General features: G+C 35.6%; 1 protein-coding gene across 8 annotated transcripts in view; it reads left to right on the top strand.

Moving 5' to 3' along the window:
- Nucleotides 1-21,423, top strand: part of LOC111044787 (pancreatic lipase-related protein 2) — a 34,395-nt gene extending 12,972 nt beyond the window's left edge. For all 8 annotated transcript variants that reach the window (XM_039429761.1, XM_039429765.1, XM_039429762.1 and 5 more), the window contains 6 exons: nt 6,101-6,209; nt 6,758-6,909; nt 8,145-8,390; nt 9,749-9,934; nt 13,667-13,832; nt 16,963-21,423. In XM_039429761.1, the coding sequence (XP_039285695.1) occupies nt 6,101-6,209; nt 6,758-6,909; nt 8,145-8,390; nt 9,749-9,934; nt 13,667-13,832; nt 16,963-17,110 (1,007 nt within the window). In that variant the 3' untranslated portion in view covers nt 17,111-21,423. The remainder of the gene's footprint in view (nt 1-6,100; nt 6,210-6,757; nt 6,910-8,144; nt 8,391-9,748; nt 9,935-13,666; nt 13,833-16,962) is intronic.
- The last annotated feature ends 279 nt before the right edge of the window (nt 21,424-21,702 follow it).

Genomic DNA, 21,702 nt, shown 5'->3' with positions numbered 1-21,702 from the left:
TATAAATTTAATAGAAGGGCTTTATCTATCATAATTCAGAATGTGTGCTATCTATTTAATCTTTAATGAATAATTATTGAATCAATATAAATGAATCTTATTTTTGTAAAAAGTCGGATTAGACGGTTCTCAAAGTGCATTTAAATGTAAAAGCTACAGTTTCCAGAATGGTAACATGAAAATGTAAATTGGAAGGTGTATGGTATAAATAATTACAACTAGAGAACTAACAGAGGAAGCTGTCTATGCAAGTCTACATCGAAATTCTTTCAACAGCTCTTTCGGGAAAGTGAACTAGATAAATGACATGTAAAACTAACGGAAGTTTCAAGACTAGGACTATCATATGTCCAGGCCTACTTTTTATCAGCAATGATGTATGTGGTCGAAAAAATAAAACCAGGCGTCTTTTAGTCGTAATTCTTCAGAAACATTCTTGTTCACATTTCATAATATGAGCTTAGTGGTATTTGATGTTGGCGGAACATTGTTTCAGTGTTAAAACAAGAGAAATGGCATGCTAAAGTACAATGAAGAGCGATTCATTATCGTAGTTTACTCACACACACTTTAGCAGCATTATGTAATCTAAAAGAATTCAATGGTGTGGATTACAGGACCGTGCGGAGTTTTTTCTTAAAAAGTATTCAATCTTCACATACATATAACTTATGTCTTGCAGTCTTGGACATATTAATGTCAAGCGTTGTATTAGAGAAACAAGCAGCAATTGCTTGGTTTCATGTAATTTATTTTATGAAACATAATAAGTGACAGCCGCATTGAAGTGATTTTGTGAGTTACAGTGACTATATACGTATAGTTTGGATACAATTATCGAAAAATTATTGGAAGTTGAACCTTTTTTTATAGCCTCTGGATTTTGAGAGGCTATATGAATGCTGTTCAACTTGCTCTAGAAATGATCACAATTTTTAATATTCTTACATAGATAAATGAAAGCAGAATCATATTTAATAAGGCGGGTTGAATGGCTGTAAATAAATATGTTACCTACAGTACGTGTCCAATGTTATATTTCCACAAAGTGTAATGTTAGAAACACTCGATTCTATTATACTATAATGGCAATTTTTCTTGAAACCCCTTATTGAGTTAAAAAAATAATATGAATAAATAAGGCTCACCCATTTTTACTCTCCTTGTCCTATTACCATAGGTAAGGAAAGTATTGCTTTCCGAAAAAAATTAATGTGCGTCTGTGTACACGATATCTCACTCCAAATTAACGGAATGACTTGAAATTTGGAACTCAAGGTCCTTACACTATAAGGATCCGACACGAACAATTTCGATCAAATGGAAGATGGCGGCTAAAATGGCGAAAATGTTGTCAAAAACAGGGTTTTTCGCGATTTTCTCGAAAACGGCTCCAACGATTTTGATCAAATTCATACCTAAAAAAGTCATTGATAAGCTCTATCGACTGCCACAAGTCCCATATCTGTAAAAATTTCAGGAGCACCGCCTCATCTATGCAAAGTTTGATTTTAGATTCTCAATAATTATCAGGCTTCAGATACAATTTAAACAAAAAAAAAACAAAAAAAAATCAGTAGAAAAGATTCAGCATGAATATCTGTACAATTTATGTTTTATAACATTTTCACCTAAAATTGAAAATAAGCTCGAAATGCGAGAAAATAATATTGCAAACTGTTGGCAACTGTTGATTCTATTAAATATCATTCACAATGAAGAGATAGCAGACTTCGTGTGTCTGCAGCGCTATTGTCCTGTCACCAGCTGGCTCAGATCTTAGAATAGTAGATTTGATATGCGCGGGAACACTAGCGTCAGTTGATCAATTTTCATAAGGGCAAGGAAAGTTGTGTGAGTGCGCCACACCAGATTTTTTTTTAGTTTATAATAAAAAATAACAGATTTGTGATTTTAATCTGTTATTTTATATTGAAAACTAAAACCTGAAGATGATGTGAAACATCGAAACTAGTTGTTTTAATTTGTGTTTTTAATATGTTATTTTACATTAAAAACCTTTTAAAAAAGGGTACTATGATGTTATTTTATAAAAATAAAATAAGCAACCCTGAATCTATACATTTTAAGCGAAGGCTCACCCAGTAAAACGTAAGAACCTAGTAGTTATCTTCCATCTTTGTTTATTTATTGAGAGTTTTTCAAATATTTTGCTGAAAATTCAAAACACATCCAATTATCATTTGGAAAGCCTTGGAAGATCTTGATGACGGGAGAGGTTTGCCAATTCGCATTTGAGTTGAAATTTGCATTTCTGCTCATTTCTCGTCTGCAACGACCAAGCAATGCAGTGTCCACCTCGGCTCTCCTTATCAGGCAATATAAGCATATGATGAAACTGGTCTTCGAATCTAGTTAGTTTCTGAGTTGAGAGAGCTCGAGATCCAAGACTGTGTTGAAATTGCAGAGTGTAGCCGTTGCAAATATTGCAACTGGATATAATGTAGCATTTGCTGTGAATATATTCATTGCACGAAGTAATTGTATAGAGAAAAAATATAACTATAATAATCGTCTTTTTATTCTCAGATTTCAGAAATTTGAGTTCAATATACGTTTGAGTAGAGAAAAACTACTCTACAAAAATAATGAAGCAGGTTAACGAATTTCGTTTTTAAACTTGACATCTTTTCTATCTTGTAATATCACTTTGGTGTGGGATTCTACTGTTTGATTTACATTACCTTACAATTAGGTAGGCAAAATTAGGTATGGACTACTACAATATTAAAGAACAATATACTTCACAATAATTCTCTATAATGGGGATATCTTACAAGGAAAATATTCTTTTAAACATTATTAACATACGGTACGGATTTCAAAGATTACCGTTCATGAAATTAACAGTAAATGTGCTATTTTCATGAATAAATTCCCTATAATACTGTAATTCAATTGGATCTTAATAAACTGAACTATAAAACTAATAAAATTTTACTTTTTCATAACTTTCACTTCTAAGTTCCACATAATTTTTGAACAGAACTTTCGGTGTAAGTGTACGTCCAGTGCCAACATACAAGTCATCAAATTTTTGGTTGAGATCGATTTAGTATGTTATTTTGAACACAAAATCACGAAAATTAAACGGCGGTCACTATTGTTTTTAAAATAAACTAAGTTCAAAGTAGCACAATTTTACATGCATTCAACCTATAAGTGGCAGCCATTTTGACTATCAAAATCATCAAATTATGGTTTTCCTAATCTACGTTTTCCTAACGTAATTATTTTATTCTTAATTTATGATGTGTAACCGCCGGTTTTTTGTGATTTTGTGTTCAAAATAACATACTAAATCGATCCCAACCAAAAATTTGTTGACATGTATGTTGGCACTGGGCGTACACTTTAGCCGAACTTTCGATGGAGGCTTTCACAAGTGGTTTTAAAGGCTTTAAAAATTAAAAATTTTCCCCATCTTAATTCAACTATTTTTACTATCTTTAAAAAATTTACCACATTCTTAAAAATGATAATTAGCTCTCCCATTTTGAACACATTCAATATAAAATTGAAGACTATGTAGAGCTAAAGAGCTATTCAAATGTAACAATATTATTGAATTACTAGCTTACCCGGCAAACTTCGTACCGCCAAAAAGTCAATGTATCTTATGTCACAATTGAGTTTATTTGGTGAATCATGAAATTTATCTGACAATCAATATTTTTATTTACATCTCAATACGGACTTCCTACCTGCTTAGTCATGCTGCATTTATTATTCCGAAAACAATCAATTGGTAGTAATATCCATCAGTGAAGTGTTGAATTAAAATAAATAGCGATAGGTTAAATCAGTGTTTCCGAGATGAATTTAGTGTTTTCATAGTTGTTGATTGTCAATAGATGGTCCAGAAAACATGCGATGTACGATGAATCACACAGAATTTCATATTCTTTCCATCTCCTATTTTAGGATGAATATAAGCTTAGCTAAATTCAAAAAAAAAATTAAATTATTTTGTTATTCTTCAGTAATTAATGAAAGCAATATGAACAAATCTCTTTCATGAGATGAATAATTTTTTCCAACATTTTCCAGTTTCTCAATGATAGGGGAGTGATAATTATTTGTATAGGTCTTCTAAGGAACGATTATCTACAGCTGGTACCAATCAACTACACTAACTTTAACTACAGAAACTAGGTACCGTTTTAATACCAGTACACAATTTATCACCGGGTGACGTGTTTATTATACAGGTGGTAACTTTAGATGCTAAATTATTATAGGTAGCCGCTCGGCTGAATATTTCAAAAACATAGGTCTGTAAAATGGATTAATAAATAATTATTATTAGCCCTCTTATTAAACTTTCTGGTCAGAAACCATCCCCAATATTTACGCAACATATTCCCAAATTTTCATGCCGTTCTGTCAAGTAGTTTTCAAGTCTATAGGGAACAAACAAACTAAAGCTGCGCTTACACCAAAGTTATTAACAACGTGTGAACGCGGCTTAACACACAAACAAACATTCACTTTTTCATATTATATAGACTTACAGCATTTCGAGTTCTAAAACCCACGTTTGAACGTACGTCGTTCGTACCGCGGCATTATTAAGAATTAAAATTTTGTGAATCAGTAGAAAGAAAATTGAAAAAATCTGGTGTGGCGCACTCACACAACTTTCCTTGAGGCTCGATTTTTATTTATATAGGTAGATTATTAGTTAATTTTTCATAGTTATCCCAGTTAGAATAATATTATAACCGGAACCAAAAACATGACTTTACAGTGGAACTATTCAATAGATTAGGAGCGCATTTCAAATTCTCTCAATAATTGTGTCTTGTAATATTAAGTTACCTAATTGGAAATTCAGGAGCATCTATCCACAGAATGTGAATACCGGTATATTATTTACTGAGATCAAAAAATGTCAAGAAATATCATTATCAGATTCATATCTATAAAGAGTTGAACAAAGTAGAACAAGATTACAAGTTTTTGAAGATGAAGAAACTTGAAAAGAATTAAAGACGTTCAAATCAATATACAGTTGTTGACTAACTGAAGATTAGTGTATCAAACCAGTCCAACAACTGACAAAATATATTATGATTATGTGTTTGTTTGTATCAATGGAATATAAGCTCCACTTCTTATTACAAAATATATTATGGTAATAAGGGTTTGTCTCATTAATAATGCAATAAGCTCCACTTCTTATTACAAATAGTATTTAAAAAAACATGGGAGTTAAGTTTATGCATCAGTTTGATCCACATCATCCTGTAATTTTTTCAATTTGGAAAATCAAAAATGCATTCTTCCACCTTAAAAATCAACGTGATAATAACACACTGGCCTACTAGTTAACTGGTCAATGACGGTCAGCGATAGATATAAAACAAACAGGTTTTCACATTCAATGACCGAGTTCGATTTGAAAAAAGCAGTTACACAAGTTGTTAACCGGAATTTCTCGTTAGGATACAGTCTCCATTCCTTTATTGTAATTATTCATCTTCAAAATAAAAATATTTTGCTCCCGTTATGCAACTCAGTTCTGCTCTTGACTGAGACCTTGGTTGAATTAAAGTTACATTTCCTCGTAGTACCCATATTCAAGCAGGCAACTTTCACTCTCCGGCTGTTATATGAATGAAATGGATACCGGTAATTAGAATTCCTCAGTTGGTCTTGAATGGTAATTTTATCTTCTATGTAGGCTTTTCATTGATTATTTTGAAACGTTACGTGTACAAAATAAACTTGGAACATATTATATTGAGAGGTTGAAACTTGACAAATTCCCAAGCTTCTTGGACTCATACATAGGCACCTCTTAAAATTATAAGAGAAGGATCAATTTCATATTGTTTATTTTGCATATTATAGGTATGTTAATAGTGATTTTTATGTAAAAAATATTGTGACATCACCCAATTACAGACCTACTACTTATCTGTGACTGTATCATCTTTCATTATAAAATTGAAGTTTGAATTTCTCTACATTCAAATTTTACAGTTAAAATAAAAATTTAATTTTTGACTCGTGTCAAAGAAATTGATACTCCAGTAAATCAGTAAACAATGAAATTTCATTCTTTCTGTTGCAGATTACCTTAAAGAAAGCTGGGGAATGGTAATCCATTTCGGACCATGTTTAATAGTGTTTGGGGACCACATGTGTCCTGACTCAAGAATATCCTACTATTTATTTACAAGGTAAGGTGAGAAATATTAATGTAAGTGGAATTAAATAATTAGGCACATAGTAGATTTTATTGAATTGTAAAGGGGTGACCGATATCTAGGTCTATCTATACATACCGTATAGCACATATCTTGATAATTTCTGACGCATTTGATACCCCAGTTGAATTTTAGACTCATGAGTGTCTAATGATTATATTATTATTCATCTAAACAATTCAGATGAATATTCATCTGAACAAAAATCAAGTCATGAAGACTGAAGCTTATTGATGGGTGTCTATTAGGAAATTACTTGTAACACACTCGAAATAGTAGTTCCAAATCAGACGCCCAACGAAAAAAAATTTGTTTCTAAAAATATTGGATCGATAAATTGCTGTATTTTTGTCAGCTTCAAAATATTTTTTTAATACAGTTCAGTGTGGGTGTGGAAGTTGAATCTGTGAATGCGATTGGTGAAAGCATTTTTGACACTTTGGTATGAGTTCTTATAATAAATTACATACAGTTTCAGTGAACGAGCAGTCGAATTACCGTAATACTCCGTAATTTTACAGGAAAAATCCTATCGAACCTCAGAAGATTGTTATTTATGAAAGATGGGATAACATTTCTTTATCAAATTACAATGTATCAAATCCAACCAAGATTTTAATCCACGGATACAACGGGAACATGTTTCTTGAACCTTTGCTAGAAATTAAAACAGGTAAGGATGTTTTAAAAATCTTAATTTGAAATGAAAATGAAGATTAATTCACTGTTGGCAGTCACAAAATCTGTACATTAACATCTTCAATTCTTTACTAAAGAGTAATTGCTATGTCTCATAAAAAATATTAGACTATAAATTACATACCTATTCACTTTTTTGGTAATGTCTTTTTCGTATTTATGTAGAAATTTGAAAAATCAGTAACTTTTATTAATTTTATTTTATTATGCCTACTCACAACATGTTTAATGTCATTTTCAAGTGAGTGAGTCACACATGTCGAAACATGTCGGAAAATAAAGTTGGAAAAAGGGTCTTTTGATTTTTCTAATTTATTGTATGAAAATTACACTCTTACAATATAATACAACATTTCAATACACTACTCAAACATAATAATTAATAATTACAGATACTTATTTGATTCTGTAAAAATTAAGACATTGTCTACTAATAATAACAAGTTAATTAAATTTTGGTGGATCTAATCAGAAGTATGGGTATTGAATCAAGTACCGTGGTATCTGCAGTATATCAGTCAGTATTCTCCACACAAGCAGAATGACATCTACATTCTTCAAATTGGCGCATAGGTTTTGACTACTCTGAAAACGACTGCAAATCTTGTGGGTGGACAATTCACAGCACCTGAAATCTTCAATATTTTTTTCCTGAAATGAATTGAATACCTACAGATTACTTGAGATAGAACAATATCTGGATATGGTTAATATGTGGAGAATCGCACATTAAATTGTAAATATTAATTTGTAAAACTGAGATATATATTATAAGAATGAATTGAATTGTGGCAGAGTTCCTGAAACAGGTGGACTACAAAACATATCTGGGTATTATTACTGGGTGGTGAATTATAGAACTTGAAATTTGAAATATTCATTTGTATTTCTGGCACAAGGATTGATTTATTAAATTTAATTGCGGCAGAGAATTTGAATCAAGCGGATTACTAAATTTTGGTGGTTACTGGGTGATGAATTTAGTTCAACATTGAAACCTCAGTAACCGTCCTCATAAAAAACGTTACATTCATCTGATTGAATGAAAACATTACCAGCTTATGCGAAATGTTGTTTATAAACATTTCTCATCCTCCAGCTTTCAAACTTGAGCTGTGTAAGGTCAAGATGGCTTTATATGAATTACAGCACTAAGATTTGAAATATCTATATGTAAAACTGGCATAAGAATTGATTAAATGTTGCCAGAGTACCTGAAACAGGCAGACTACAACATCTGGGTGGTTAACTGGCCGTCGCTGTGCGAGAGTCCATGCTACCCAATGGCAGCGTTCAACACACGACACGCGGGCGCATGCGTGGCGCAGTTCATTGGGCGCATACAGCGTCTGCACCCTGCGCCCGATCTGCATGTCATCGGCTTCAGTCTGGGTGCACATGTCGCCGCGTTTGCCGCCGTGCATCTCAGGCCCTACAAGTTGCCGCGTATCACAGGTAAGCATCGCATTCATTCATAATTCAAATGAATTTTTGTTTGTGCTAGTATAGTCGATTTGAAACTACTTTCGACTTGAAGGGATATAGCCTATGCGGAGCAGAGGAATGTACGGATACAGCGATGGTGATTTTGATGTGCCGAAGCAGACAGCGTCCCATATAGTCCACAAATACTTTCATATAATATACAAATTACTTTTCACTTGGAGGAATATGCGGCGCAGAGAAATGCAGGGAGATCAGCCAATCACAGTGATGAATAGTCATAGGTTGCAATAGGCGCAGTTGCCAATTTGTTGATTTGACTCAGTCGACTCAATGATTTCAGACTGGAAAATTCGTATGTGTAGCATGCGCACTTGAGCACTCACTGAAAATTAGAGAACGCTGGCCGGTTCAGAACGGCACCATCACGCCGCTGTATCCTACCCTACCTTTCTCTGCTGCGCATGTACCTACAAGTCAAAAGTAATTTTGTACGGAGTATAGTCTTTAGTGACTGTTCAACACCTCATGATACGCATACCTATAGTCCATACAAAATTACTTTTGACTTAGAGGGATATGCGGAGCAGAGAAATGGAGGAAGATCAGCCAATTACAGTGATGAATAGTCATAGGTAGGAGCGCAGTTGCCAATTTGACTCGGTGATTTCAGACAGAAAACATTGTATGTGTAGCATGCGCACTTGAGCACTCACTGGAAATAGAGAACGCTGGCCGGTTCAGAACGGCGCCATCACGCCGCTGTATCTCTGCTGCCCATATCCCTCCAAGTATGAAGTAATTTTGTATGGGATATTGTTTCCTCTCTGAAAGGGACAGCTTTGTCAGAGTCTGATCATGAGCTTGGCAACTGCACTTCTATGACTCTTTTCATCACTGTAATTGACTGATCTTCCTCTATTTCTTTGCTTCGCATATCACTCAAAGTCGGAATTTGTTATAATTCTATAATAGGCTAAAGAGAATCTACCATTGACACCAGTCATGTACATCTTCATCAACCAAAACATAGAATAGGTACGGTACCTAAATAATTACCATTTAACAGTGTGCATGTTTATGGACAGATAAGATAGTGAGTTCAGTGTTAAAATAGTAAACAAAAATTTTGTGGTTTTGAGTCTTGCATTTTTCAAATCAAATATTGTTGTTTTATACTACAGTACTATAGAATATAGTGCATTTTTATTCAACTGATTATAATCTACTTGAATACTGTAGCATCTGCTGTACAGCAATTGAACTACATGATGATTGAACTACACATTGTTTTCTAATGTTTATGGACAATAATTGTTCAGATATTTATATAGAATCGTAGGACATTTCATATAAATTTTATTCTCCAGGTCTGGATCCTGCTATGCCATTTTTCATGACAAGTAATAAAGACCATAAGCTGGACGCTAGTGATGCGAGGTTTGTTGACATTCTGCACACCAACGCATTCGTGCAAGGAAAACCAGACAGGTGCGGGCATGTCGACTTCTACATGAATGGAGGAATCAATCAACCTGGCTGCTTCCAAGAAGGCAGTAAGTTTTGAATCAAATTAATTACAACTCCTGCTTCCCGTTGGTTTGTGATCTAGCGAAAAATTGTTTGATCATCTTTTATCAACTTCTTTGTTAACCATATGCAGTAGTCAACAAAACAAACATAACATCAAACTCATACCACTGAGGAAAAAACAAAGAACAAATAATACCACTAAGGAAAGCATTATTTCTTCTTTTTCTGTGCGTATAACTTCAAGATAAACTCTCGTTCAGCTAGTATTTCTTTTGATCTATGGATGCAGCAGCTACATTCGAATTTCTAAAAAAATATTCTTGAAGCTCAATACTACATTGCTGTATTTTCAAATATGTAGACAATAATTTATTCTTGATTGAATATGTTACGTTATGTTTTGAAGGGACGGATTCAAGCATCTAAAGGTTCAAAGACTTCACACGTCAACCGAGGCTTATTGTGTGTCCCAAGTTCGTTATTTGAATAAGTACGTTGATTGAATAAGTTGAACAGGACTAAAAAGTGTGTTTTCAGTTTTTCATCCTTCAAATTTCCTATAGATTTATATAAAATCATAATATTCTTTAATTAACAAGCTTTCATGAGAATAAATTAATGGTAGTAGCTACCAAATCTCTTTAGTTGTGGAAGCTTGTAAAAATAGCTTCACTGTTCCACTACTGTTTTTTTCAATTGTAATTTTCATTGATTTAGATTTTATTTTAAGTAAGAGCTTCATACTTCAGAATATACTTCATTTCTCTATTTAGAAATTGAGGATTTATGCATTATATATATATATATATATATATATATATATATATATATATATCGTATGAGATAGAGCACATCACATCATTTTATTTACAAAGTAAAAGTCACACAGTTAAATTCAGTGCGTCAAGCCATTGGATGAAATTTGGTGTTGCTTGATGCTCCTCGTCAAGGTTTCCATTAAATTTAAAAATTGGACATTCTAATATCAAATGATTCATTGTCTGTGTCTCAGCGCCACATTCACATACAGCAGAGTCGGCAAAGCCCCATTTATACATCAGACCTCCACATCTTCCATTGCCAGTGCGCATTCGGTTCAACCGAGTCCATGTTCTTCGTGGCAGTTCAAATCCTGCTGGTCTTATGGTTGGGTCCAAATTCCAGGCACTGCCATTCTCAGCAAAATTATGCCAATGTTCTCTCCAGGCATTGGATAAGTCAAAGTTGGAGTCCACGGAATTGCATGGAGCATTCCTGGATCTAAGCCGCTGTCATGGCATATTTTTAAGGTTTTCAGGGATGGGTAGGGTCTGATTTTTATTTATTTCAGCAAACAAGCTTTTAAGAGCTTTATGACGTCTCAGTTGTGGTGGTGGAATATTACTCAACACAGGGAGCCACTCTCTAGGAGTTGACTTGACAGTGCCTGAGATCATCCTCATAGTTGAGTTCAAATCTGTATCTATCTGCTTGGTGTGAGCACTGTTCATCCATACTGGAGCACAGTACTCTGCAACTGAATATACCAGGGCCAAACCAGCTGTTCTCATTGTGTCTGCTGAGGCACCCCAAGATGAGCCAACAAGTTTTTGCAATATGTTGTTTCTTGTTTGCAATTTTGCTCTCAGCTTTTGAGTGTGGCATCTGTATGTGAGCGACCTGTCAAGTGTAATTCCTAAGTACTTAGGAGTAAAATTGTGTCTCAGTACTCTCCCATCAAGTGTAATATTCAGAGCAGTACCTGCCTCCTTATTATTTAGGTGGAAACATGAGGCCTCTGTCTTTGATAAGTTTGGACACAATCTCCATTTTCGAAAGTACTCCTGCAGGTCTGTAAGGTCAGCTGTTAGTTTGTCCTCTGTCTCATCCATACTCTTACTCTGCACAGTCAAAGCAATGTCATCAGCATAGATGAATTTCCTTGCATTCGTCTGTGGCAGGTCACTTATGTACAGATTGAAGAACAATGGGGAAAGGACCGATCCCTGAGGAAGACCATTGTGGAGCTGCCTCATTCTGCTCTCCTTGCCACCCATATGCACTGAGAATACTCTTGCTGATAGCATGCTGCTTACCAAGTTATAGATTTTCATGCAGGGGATAGTTTTAATTAATTTGTACAGGAGTCTCTTTCTCCAGACAGTATCATAGGCAGATGATAAATCTATGAAAACTGCAGATGTTTTGAGACTCTTCTGAAAACCACATTCTATGTTTGTGGTTAGGGTCATGACTTGATCTGCACAGCTACGTTTTTGTCTGAAACCAGCTTGCTCTGGGGGGATAACTGAAGTGATTGTTGGCTCAATTCTGTTATACAGCAATCTCTCCAATACCTTATATGTTACACTTAGGAGGGCGATTGGTCAGTAACTGCTAGCATCATCTGGATCTTTACAAGGCTTCAATATGGCAGCAATTTTTGTTTTCTTAAAAACAGTTGGTAATCTCCCAGTTTCCAGAATATTTGAAAAGAAATCTACAAGCCACTTCCTTACTTCAATTCCACACCCTCTCAGAAACTCTGGGAACATGCCATCTAGTCCAGTTGCTTTCCCTGTTTTGGTCTTGGATAAAGCTATATTGATTTCATTAACTGTGAAACGTGCTGATAAGGCAGATAAGAGGGCTGGGTTTGCTTTACCATCTCTTTCAGATTCCACTGAACCTCTCTTGTATGGACTTTATGTGCTGGTACTTTGGAAAGAGAGACTATTCTGCTAGTAATCTTATTTGGGTCAATTCCTGAATTGGTACTCTGAATGCTAGGAGCAGTACCAAGCCTTCATAATAAGTTCCATGCTTTCCTGCTTGAGTGTCTGGAATCAGTCTCCTCCAACATTGATTTCCATCTCTTAGTACGGGATTCATCCAGCTTCCTTAGCAATTCTGATGCCACTTCCTGGTTTTTTGTTTGTATGAATTCTTTGTAAAGAAGGTTGCATTCGTTTGTCCACCCAGGGATATATTCCTTTCGGTAGCCTCTTGGAATAAACTTTTTCGCCACCCTCAGAACCAGTTCAACAAATCTATCATAGTTGTTCCAGGTAGAGGGAACTTCTACAATCTCTCTGTCCAACTCTTGGCAAAAATGATCCCATTTCGCTCTCCTGAAATTCCACCGAGGTTTGGGTATTGATTTTACAAGGGATACCTTAATTCCAACTTCATGAAACACAGGTCTGTGCTGACTATGAGGAAAATCAGTGAGCACTTTCCTTAGAACAGGTAGAGGCCGGCTGTTCTCATCCTGGGAGACAAAACATATATAGATCTGGATTATAGTCTCTCAGCCACCTAGCTGATCGAAAGGTTCCTTTATCCTTGGCATCAAATACCAAGTATAGATCATATAGCTCTGCCCAGTTCATCAAAGTATGACCATTCTTAGATGAATTGGATCTTTAGATGAATAATCTATATTATAATAAAGGAATGAACTACTGGCTTATACACGTACGGGATAGGAAATTCACGAATGACACATCATCACGTCTGAACTACTGGATTGATTAACTTGAAATTTTCTGTATAGATTCTTTATTTACCAAGGATATTTATAGGTCTATTTTCAATACGTCAAGATTTCATTACGTCAAGTTTTCAGTTTGTGAAGTTTTTAATTGGTCCTTTGCGGAGCACGGGTTACCTGCTAGTTTTTGAATAAGATAATGGATCAAATTTAAATAGATAAATCACTGTTTTGTTACTGCATGTTCTCCGTTCACTTTAATAATTTTGTATTTGTGTTGCAGATCCGATCGGCTGTGACCACCACAGATCTCTGCGGTACTTTTCAGAGAGTATCCGATCTGAGCAGGGCTTCTGGGGGTGGCCGTGCGACGGAATGCTCGCCTACCTGGAGAACAGGTGTCCGCCCCGGGGAGAGCCCTGTCTCATGGGGGCACATGCTTCTCCTAAGTATACATTTCTGTTTTCGAACTTTAAACTATTATTGAAAATAATATACATTACCTGTGTTGTATTGAAGTTATTGAGGTAGGATATCTACTAATCTATGAAATTATAAAGGAATGAATTGGCTTATACATGTACGGGATAGGAAATATACGATTGGCGCTTCATCATTAAGGCGTCATGTATATTTTAATATTATTATAAACTTGCAATATTAAAAAAATATTTTTAATTTATCGAACATGAATATAGACTTATTTTCATTGCTAATTAATCGATATATTTTAATTTAATAATTTGAGCAAATTTATAAAATGTTTTGATTCAAAGTTTACGCAACAATAAGATCCCAACCAAACAGGGCTTTCTCCAAGTGAAACCGTGGTGTAATTGGTAGCACGCGCGATTCATGATAGAAAGTTAGCGGGTTCGGCTTGCCCCCTGTGGGTTGGGAGAGCTTTGAGTCGAACATCGTACTCAAGAATGTGTTGAAAACCAGAATTCACCCACAGTATCCCTGCTTGTAGGAGGCGACTAAAAGGGACCCCAAGGCAACTCCAGAAGTTGCCTTGCCTTCAAAACCACGGAATCTGCCCCATTAGGGCAGTTTCGGAGGGGCAAAAAGAAAAGCCCAAGAGACCAGAGATGGGTGAAACTCCAGGCACAAATGTAGGTAAGAGGCTGAGTCGAGGGTGACTAGGTGCCCTAGAGGCAATTTGGCGGCCCCTCCTTCAGCGGAAGGACCTACAAAAAAGCCAGGAGTGGAACTCACGTAGGTCACGAGTTCGTAGGTGGGGAGGCCAAAACTCACCACTGCTCAAAGAAGAGCGGCCATTCAGGCAAAACTTCTTGGGAGAGGTGAAGTTTTAGAGGCAGATTGGCGTCCCCTCTCTCAGCGGAAGGACCTACAAAAAGGCCAGGAGTGGAACTCACGTAGGTCACGAGTTTGTAGGTGGAGAGACCAAACCTCACCACTGTTAAAAGAAGGGCGGCCATTTAGGCAAAACTTCTTGGGAGAGGTGAGGCTTTTGACCCTGCGAAGTTTCAGAGGGGCAAAAAGAAAAAACCCAAGATACCAGAGATGGGTGAAACTCCAAGCCCAAATCTGTGTCAAGAGGCTAAGTCAAGGGTGGCCGGGCGTCCTAGAGGCAACTTGGCCGCCCCTTCCTCGACTAAAGCATCTTCAAAGAAGGCCAGGAGTAGAACTCACGTAGTTCACGAGGACTAATCAGTCTTAAGAAACTGCCACGCATATCACACTGGATTGCGACAAGCGACCAGGTATGAATGAGATGTTAGTATAGGGAAAAACTTCTGGTTCTTGTAAAGGACACAGGTATTGGTTTGATAACTAACATTCTACTTGGGAACACAATAAGCTTCGGTTGACGTGTGGGGTTCTTTGAACCTTTGGATCCTTGAATCCGTCCCTTCAAAAATCATAATCATAGCGGGTTCGAGACCTATCAAACTCATTTTTGCTGATGATTTTCAACTCGTATTAAGATTATCCACGTAATTTTGAAAAAAATATTCTATTTTTGATGTTTCCTGGACTTAAGGAGATTGTATTTTACAACATAACATTTTCCCCGCTGCAAAGAACGGGTTACCTGCTAATATTGGCTAAAACTGAAATGAAGTCTGTAGTACTAAATTTTTTGTAATATTTGTGATGGAATATTGAAGTCACGTTTTAGGAATAAAAATGGAAATCCGTTGTCACGCTGATAAGCTACCGCATGCATGATACGGCTGCTACTTCCCAGTTGTAAAGGTGACTACTTGAAGAGCCGACTCCTCTAAATATCGTTCATGAGTTTAAAAATTGCTAGGATTGGTTCGGAACCCACATAAAGCTGTAGGTCCACTCAACACTCATCATCTTTTTCTCTGAACATAATATTCATAGATGTTGTAGAATTTTTCAATTGATGATGATACCGCCTTTCTAAGGATCGAAACCCTGGATTTGTGAGAATCATAAATTTCTAGTGGAAGAGGCAACATATAGGCCTATTATTAGTGTTTTTAGTTCATCCGTGTTTCATGACCCTAACCCAAAAATCAGCCTGAAAATCATTTAGGCGTCACCCTTAACAGTTCGCTCTCAAATTAATCAAGATTGATATTGGAATAATTTTATTCTCCAAAAAAACAAAATACAAAAAATAAATAGGTATATTTAAAAGCGCTGTTCAAAACTGGATTATAACAACTAAAAAGCATTAGATAGAAAACATAATTTCGAAAATTATGAACTTACTCACCCAATATATTTGCACCCCCACCCAAAGTTTATTAGGCTAGTAGGTACTGCTAATAACACCTGCATGCAGTACATGGGTTTCCCATAGTTGAGTAGGCTAATTTCTAAAAAAAATAATTTTCTTTACATTTGTAGTAAATTTTACATTGTATTCTAACTATTATGTACATTTTATTAATTTAATTGCTTGTTTGTATTTTAATGGAAATAAAATTTATTTACTATTATAATTTATTATGCTTGCAATGATTTAAAGGAAGGCTTCACATGTGACAAGTCCTCAGCCTTGACGGGGTCTTAAGTAGCTCCTCTTATATTTGAAACTAAAAAATTAATGATTGATAAATCAATATTCCTCGTAACATTTTGAATGAACAAAAATATCAAACTCACAGTACTATAGTAGGCTATTATTGACTTTCTTATACTACAATTTCGAAAAATTATACTTCTCATTCAATTCACTGCACACTTGACCAATCAGAGTCTTCCTCTCATTTGAAGTTGTATTACGTCAGCACGCAATCTTTAAACAGTTTACTAATTGAGTTAAGTTAGCTCTGATTTTCGCCAAAATCTTAGTTTTCTGTAATTTTATATATTCTTTATATTAGGGGCCCCATTACAGTCATAATACATCATCACAAATATATTAGTCACAGATATTTAACCACCATTTATCGATGATTTGATTCCCTATTAGACCTGTGTCTAATTAATATTGATAACGATATATCAAAAATATTCGATGACCGTGAACAATCAATTATCTATGATAATACATGTCACTGTGTAATCAGCCCCTAGCTTTAGGCTATCACCATATTTTTCTACCATCATTTAATTTGACACCATATGTTTTAGGTCTCGAGGATATCAGCTAGTGTTCACATCAGCCGAGAAGCCGTTCGCTTTGGGAAGGTGGTCGGGTGTGCAAACCAACCGCACAAGATGGCAGAGGCTGGTTAGGCGACGGGGCGGTCGCAACGAAATCGAAACCTACATTGTTTGATTGTTTGATTGTTTGTCACTTCAGCACTAGTTCAATGGGAAGCGTTCATGTTTAGTTATTTGTAGGGAATGCTGATTTTTTGAAATGAATGTTTTGAAATGAAGGGAGTTCCACTTAGTGAGCATTGGGTGTTGTAGGCCTATCAGAAGTATTTGATAATATTTACAAGAAAGGTCTAACTCACATCGCAACGCACGAATTGCATGACGGCGACGAGAGCAGGAGAATTTTGAAGCCGTGTTTAAGGGCCAACCACATGAGGCGTTTTTCAAACGAATCGGCAGGGCAGAAAGCTCTCCGATTTGCTGATTGGGTTGGCGTTCGGGAATCAGCTGATAATCATCCAATCTGAGAGCTTTCTGCCCTGCCGACTTGTCTGAAAAACGCCTCATGTGTCCTGGCCCTAAATGATTGCTGCATAAGAATAGGGATGGTAATGAAAATGTAACATTGACAAAAGTATAATAATTAGATTACTATAATTTGAAGTTTAGGAAGTGAGAGAGTGCTGTTTAGGAAGGGCATGGGAGTGCTGGGGAAAGAGCAGTCCTGGTTCTCATCCTACTTGAAGGGAAGAGAACAATATGTGGAATTGGAGAGGATTGATGTGACCTCTTCAATCAACTATAAAATGAAGTATCTCTCTGAGCTCAAAAGTCTTCATTACGGCGTCCCGCAAGGTTCCATATTAGACCCTTTACTGTTTCTATGTCACATTAAGGGGTTACCTGAGGTGATCCGAGGACAGGCATCTGTTTGTCTTTATGCGGACGATGCCAACATTATTTTTACGGGTAATACAGTACAGGATGTGGAGAAATCATCAGCCCAGGGTCTAACAGCAATCAATAAATTTCTGAACAGCCAAAATCTCTTCCTAAATCCCAATAAGTCAGTAGTATTACCTTTCTCAACTAGGCAGAGCAGAGGTGTTTCAAGTCCAAACATTATACTAAACTAGCTCACCCGGCGAACTTCGTACCGCCAAAAAGTCAATGTATCTCATGTCACACTAGATTTTGTTTGGTGAATAATGAAATTTATCTGTCACTCAATATTTTCATTTACATCTCAATACGGACTTTATATGTGCTTAGTCATGCAGCATTTTATTATTCCGAAAACATATTCTTCTCAATCAATTAGTAGTAATTGACCGAGCGAAGTGAGGTCTAAAGCTGCGTACACATATACGCGCTTCCAACCCGCACCGATCACGCTCCGCCCTCGTACTGCCTCGTTCCTCCATCGTACCGCAGTCGCTCCGCCCCCGTTCTGCAGTCGCACCCATCACGAACGTTACGGAAGATGTTAGATCTTCTCGCGTTCCCCGGTCGAACCACTCTTGCTCCCCGGTCGATCATCAATTGCTCTGCTGGAGTGACGTTCGGTTGCGGAGCAGAGCGAAAGTCTGTACACACCTTTAGATTCAAGTCGACGGTTTGGCATTTCTCTTAATGTTTGAATGTTTATATGTTGCGCATTTACGGCGAAACGCGGCAATAGATTTTCATGAAATTTGACAGGTATGTTCCTTTTTTAATTGCGCGTCGACGTAAATAAAAGGTTTTTAGAAATTTTGCATTTCAAGGATAATATAAAAGGAAAGAGGAGCCTCCTTCATACGCCAATATAAGAGTAAAAATCAGACTATGGAATTATTCATCATAAATCAGCTGACAAGTGATTACACAGATGTGTAGAGAAGCCAGTCTATTGCTGTATTTCCATAAGGTCTATAGTTTCAATCAGGTACTTGTGGATGAGAATACTGCGTGACCTCTACTGTTCACAGAACTACTAGTATAGATAATTATCTAACTCAAAATTAAATAATTTACTAAAAATAAATTAATTCTGATACCGAAGACAGCACAATTATTTGAAAACAAAGCTATGTTTTCAACCTGAGGCCGCACTGCTGGATGTTTACACACAGAACAGTCATTTCGTTTTTAGTCGGGGCGTTTAGAATAAAATACATGTGCGGTTATGGAGCAGCACTTGTCTACTATCTATCGAAGGCTGTTGGATGAAGCAATGATTATAACAGCTGATTTTTATTCCTGTGTGTGGCCAGCTCACGAATCTTCTCCCATAAAGGTGCGTACAGACTTACGATCTGCTCCGCAATCGAACGTCACTCGAACAGATCGATAGATGATCGCAGGTCGAGCAAGGGCGGAACGCGAACAGAGCGTGTAACAGAGCTTGAGCTTGGCAAGTTCCTAGGGCGAACTAACCAATAGTTGCGTATGCGCCGTTAACTTTTTTGTTGGATCAGTTGCGATCTCTGTGTTAGCATGTAAACTTATCAAAATTAATACTGTTATTAATTATTAAATCTTTGAAATTGAATAATGTAAAAATATACAAAAAAATTAATAATAGGTATCAGCATATTAGAATATGGAAGAAAGAAGCCAAACACCCAACCACGCCTTTCACCTTTCAAAACATTGACAGACATAACCTTTTTTGTAATAAAACATAAACATAAATGCAACAAACATAATAATTATCATCAATTTATTATATAAACATAATGTAAAAACACTTCACTTGAATGGGCTACTTTTATAAATAAATAAAACAATATTGAAACTTGAAGTACCCTTAATTATTTAAATAATAAAGAGTAAATGTTCAGAAGTTTTTATGAATTGACTGATCTAATCTTATCTGCTTTGAAAGTTCTATTACTAACGGTAACAACCACGCTTATTTTAAATAATAAAGGGTACTTTTAAGTTTCAATATTGTTTTATCAAACATAATGTATTATTATGATACCCAGGTCAGGTTATTATATCCCCTGGTCAGAATATTTTATTTAGTTTTGTCACCCGATTAGCTGGATTGAACGTTTCGCATTTGTGAGGTTAGGTTGTAGCGAAATTAACAATACGACAAGCGCGCGATCATCCTTCGAACATATTTCGAACCTCTAGCGATCCCTTGCGTAACATCTCGCGTAACGCTCATGATCGGAGCGAGTGCGGAGCGTGTTCGAGGCGCGTATATCTGTACGCACCTTAAGGATTAGATGTAAACTCTGATGGACCGTAGGAAAGAGTCCTGAAGTCAGATTATAAATTTGATAGGCCATAAACCTGGTCCCTGAACATAACGAACACAACTAAAGAAAAATCATCAAATTCGGTGCACATATAAAAAGTTATTGAATGTCGAAATTTGAGGCTCGATTTTTATTTATAAAGATGATGAAATTTTAGAGCATTTAACTAGCACAAAATTCCTAGTTTTGGTGATTGATCATGAACATTTGTCATGGTACAAGCATGTTGATCATGTACTGAAAAAATATCACCAGGACTATATGCTATTAGGCGTACGACCAATTGATGTGGGCTAAATGCTCTGAAAGCAATTTACTACGCATTAGTTCATTCCAATACAGCGTACGGCATGTGTATCTATGTAAGCACATCCAAAAGAAACTTGGAGAAAATATTAGTTCAGCAGAAAAGAGCACTGAGAATTATCATGAATATTAAAAGGAGGGACTCTGTAAAACAAATTTTTTATTTGGCATATTGACAGTCTATGGGCAATATAATTATTTTTGACGCCATAATGTACTTCAAAAAATCACTGAAAAGAGAAGTAGTATTTCACATGCATATAATTCTAGATCAGGAAGAATCGTACAGAGACATAATTTAGAATTTTTCAAAATCAAGACAACTTTCATGGGAGATAAATATTTTAGCATGCTGCCCCGAAATTTAATGTCCATGGAGGAGTTGGCGATTTTTAGAGCTAAGCTGAAGAAATTTTTTCCAGAAAAAAATCTGAAAATTTTTTTCAGATTTGATTGAACATTTTAATTGAAAATCTTTTTCAGATTTAGTTGTGATGAATTTCTTATTGACTGTTTTGTTTTTTTATTATATATGACGTTATTCAATGTATCTGTTCATTTGTTGAATAAAAAATATTTGAATTAAATAGAAGAGTAACGGGAGAAGTGAGAGAGGGAAGTAGAAAGGCAGTAACCAAAATCGAAAATACTGTAGTGTAGGGGATTCAAGTGTTCATTAATATTATAGTTACTAGCTTTATGATAGAAGTTATGTTTATAGAAAACAAGGACATTTATTTCACTTCAAAAAATATCTCTGCAATTATAGTTAATAACTTATACAAATCCTCTGAAACACTATGATTGTTCTGATGACTTTCTTGAAGAAGTCAAATAGGTATAAAAAAGCACCAAATATGCTATTTGTGAACTAGTAATTATTGTTAATTATTACAATTAGAAATAATTTCCTGGTATGTAAAATGAATGATTCCATTGATTCCAATGATTCCATGAACATGGAGCAAAACTAAATAAATGGTTACTAGCTTTCACTAAAAAATCATCAACGAGATTGTCAGAGAGTACGTGAAGGCAAGGTGCCAGAGATTTGTTCAATCGAATATAACAGAAAATATAAATATTCAATCATAAAATGAAAAATTATTAGTAGGTGTTATTGAATTTAAGTGTAAATAAATGTAGCACAAATCTAGTCATGGAATCTATAAAGTTAATTAAGAACAAATTGGATAGTGAATATTAT

The sequence above is a fragment of the Nilaparvata lugens genome, chromosome 5 (genome assembly GCF_014356525.2).
Source record: "Nilaparvata lugens isolate BPH chromosome 5, ASM1435652v1, whole genome shotgun sequence".
NCBI lineage: Eukaryota > Metazoa > Arthropoda > Insecta > Hemiptera > Delphacidae > Nilaparvata > Nilaparvata lugens.
This window is presented reverse-complemented; position numbering and strand designations above follow the sequence as displayed.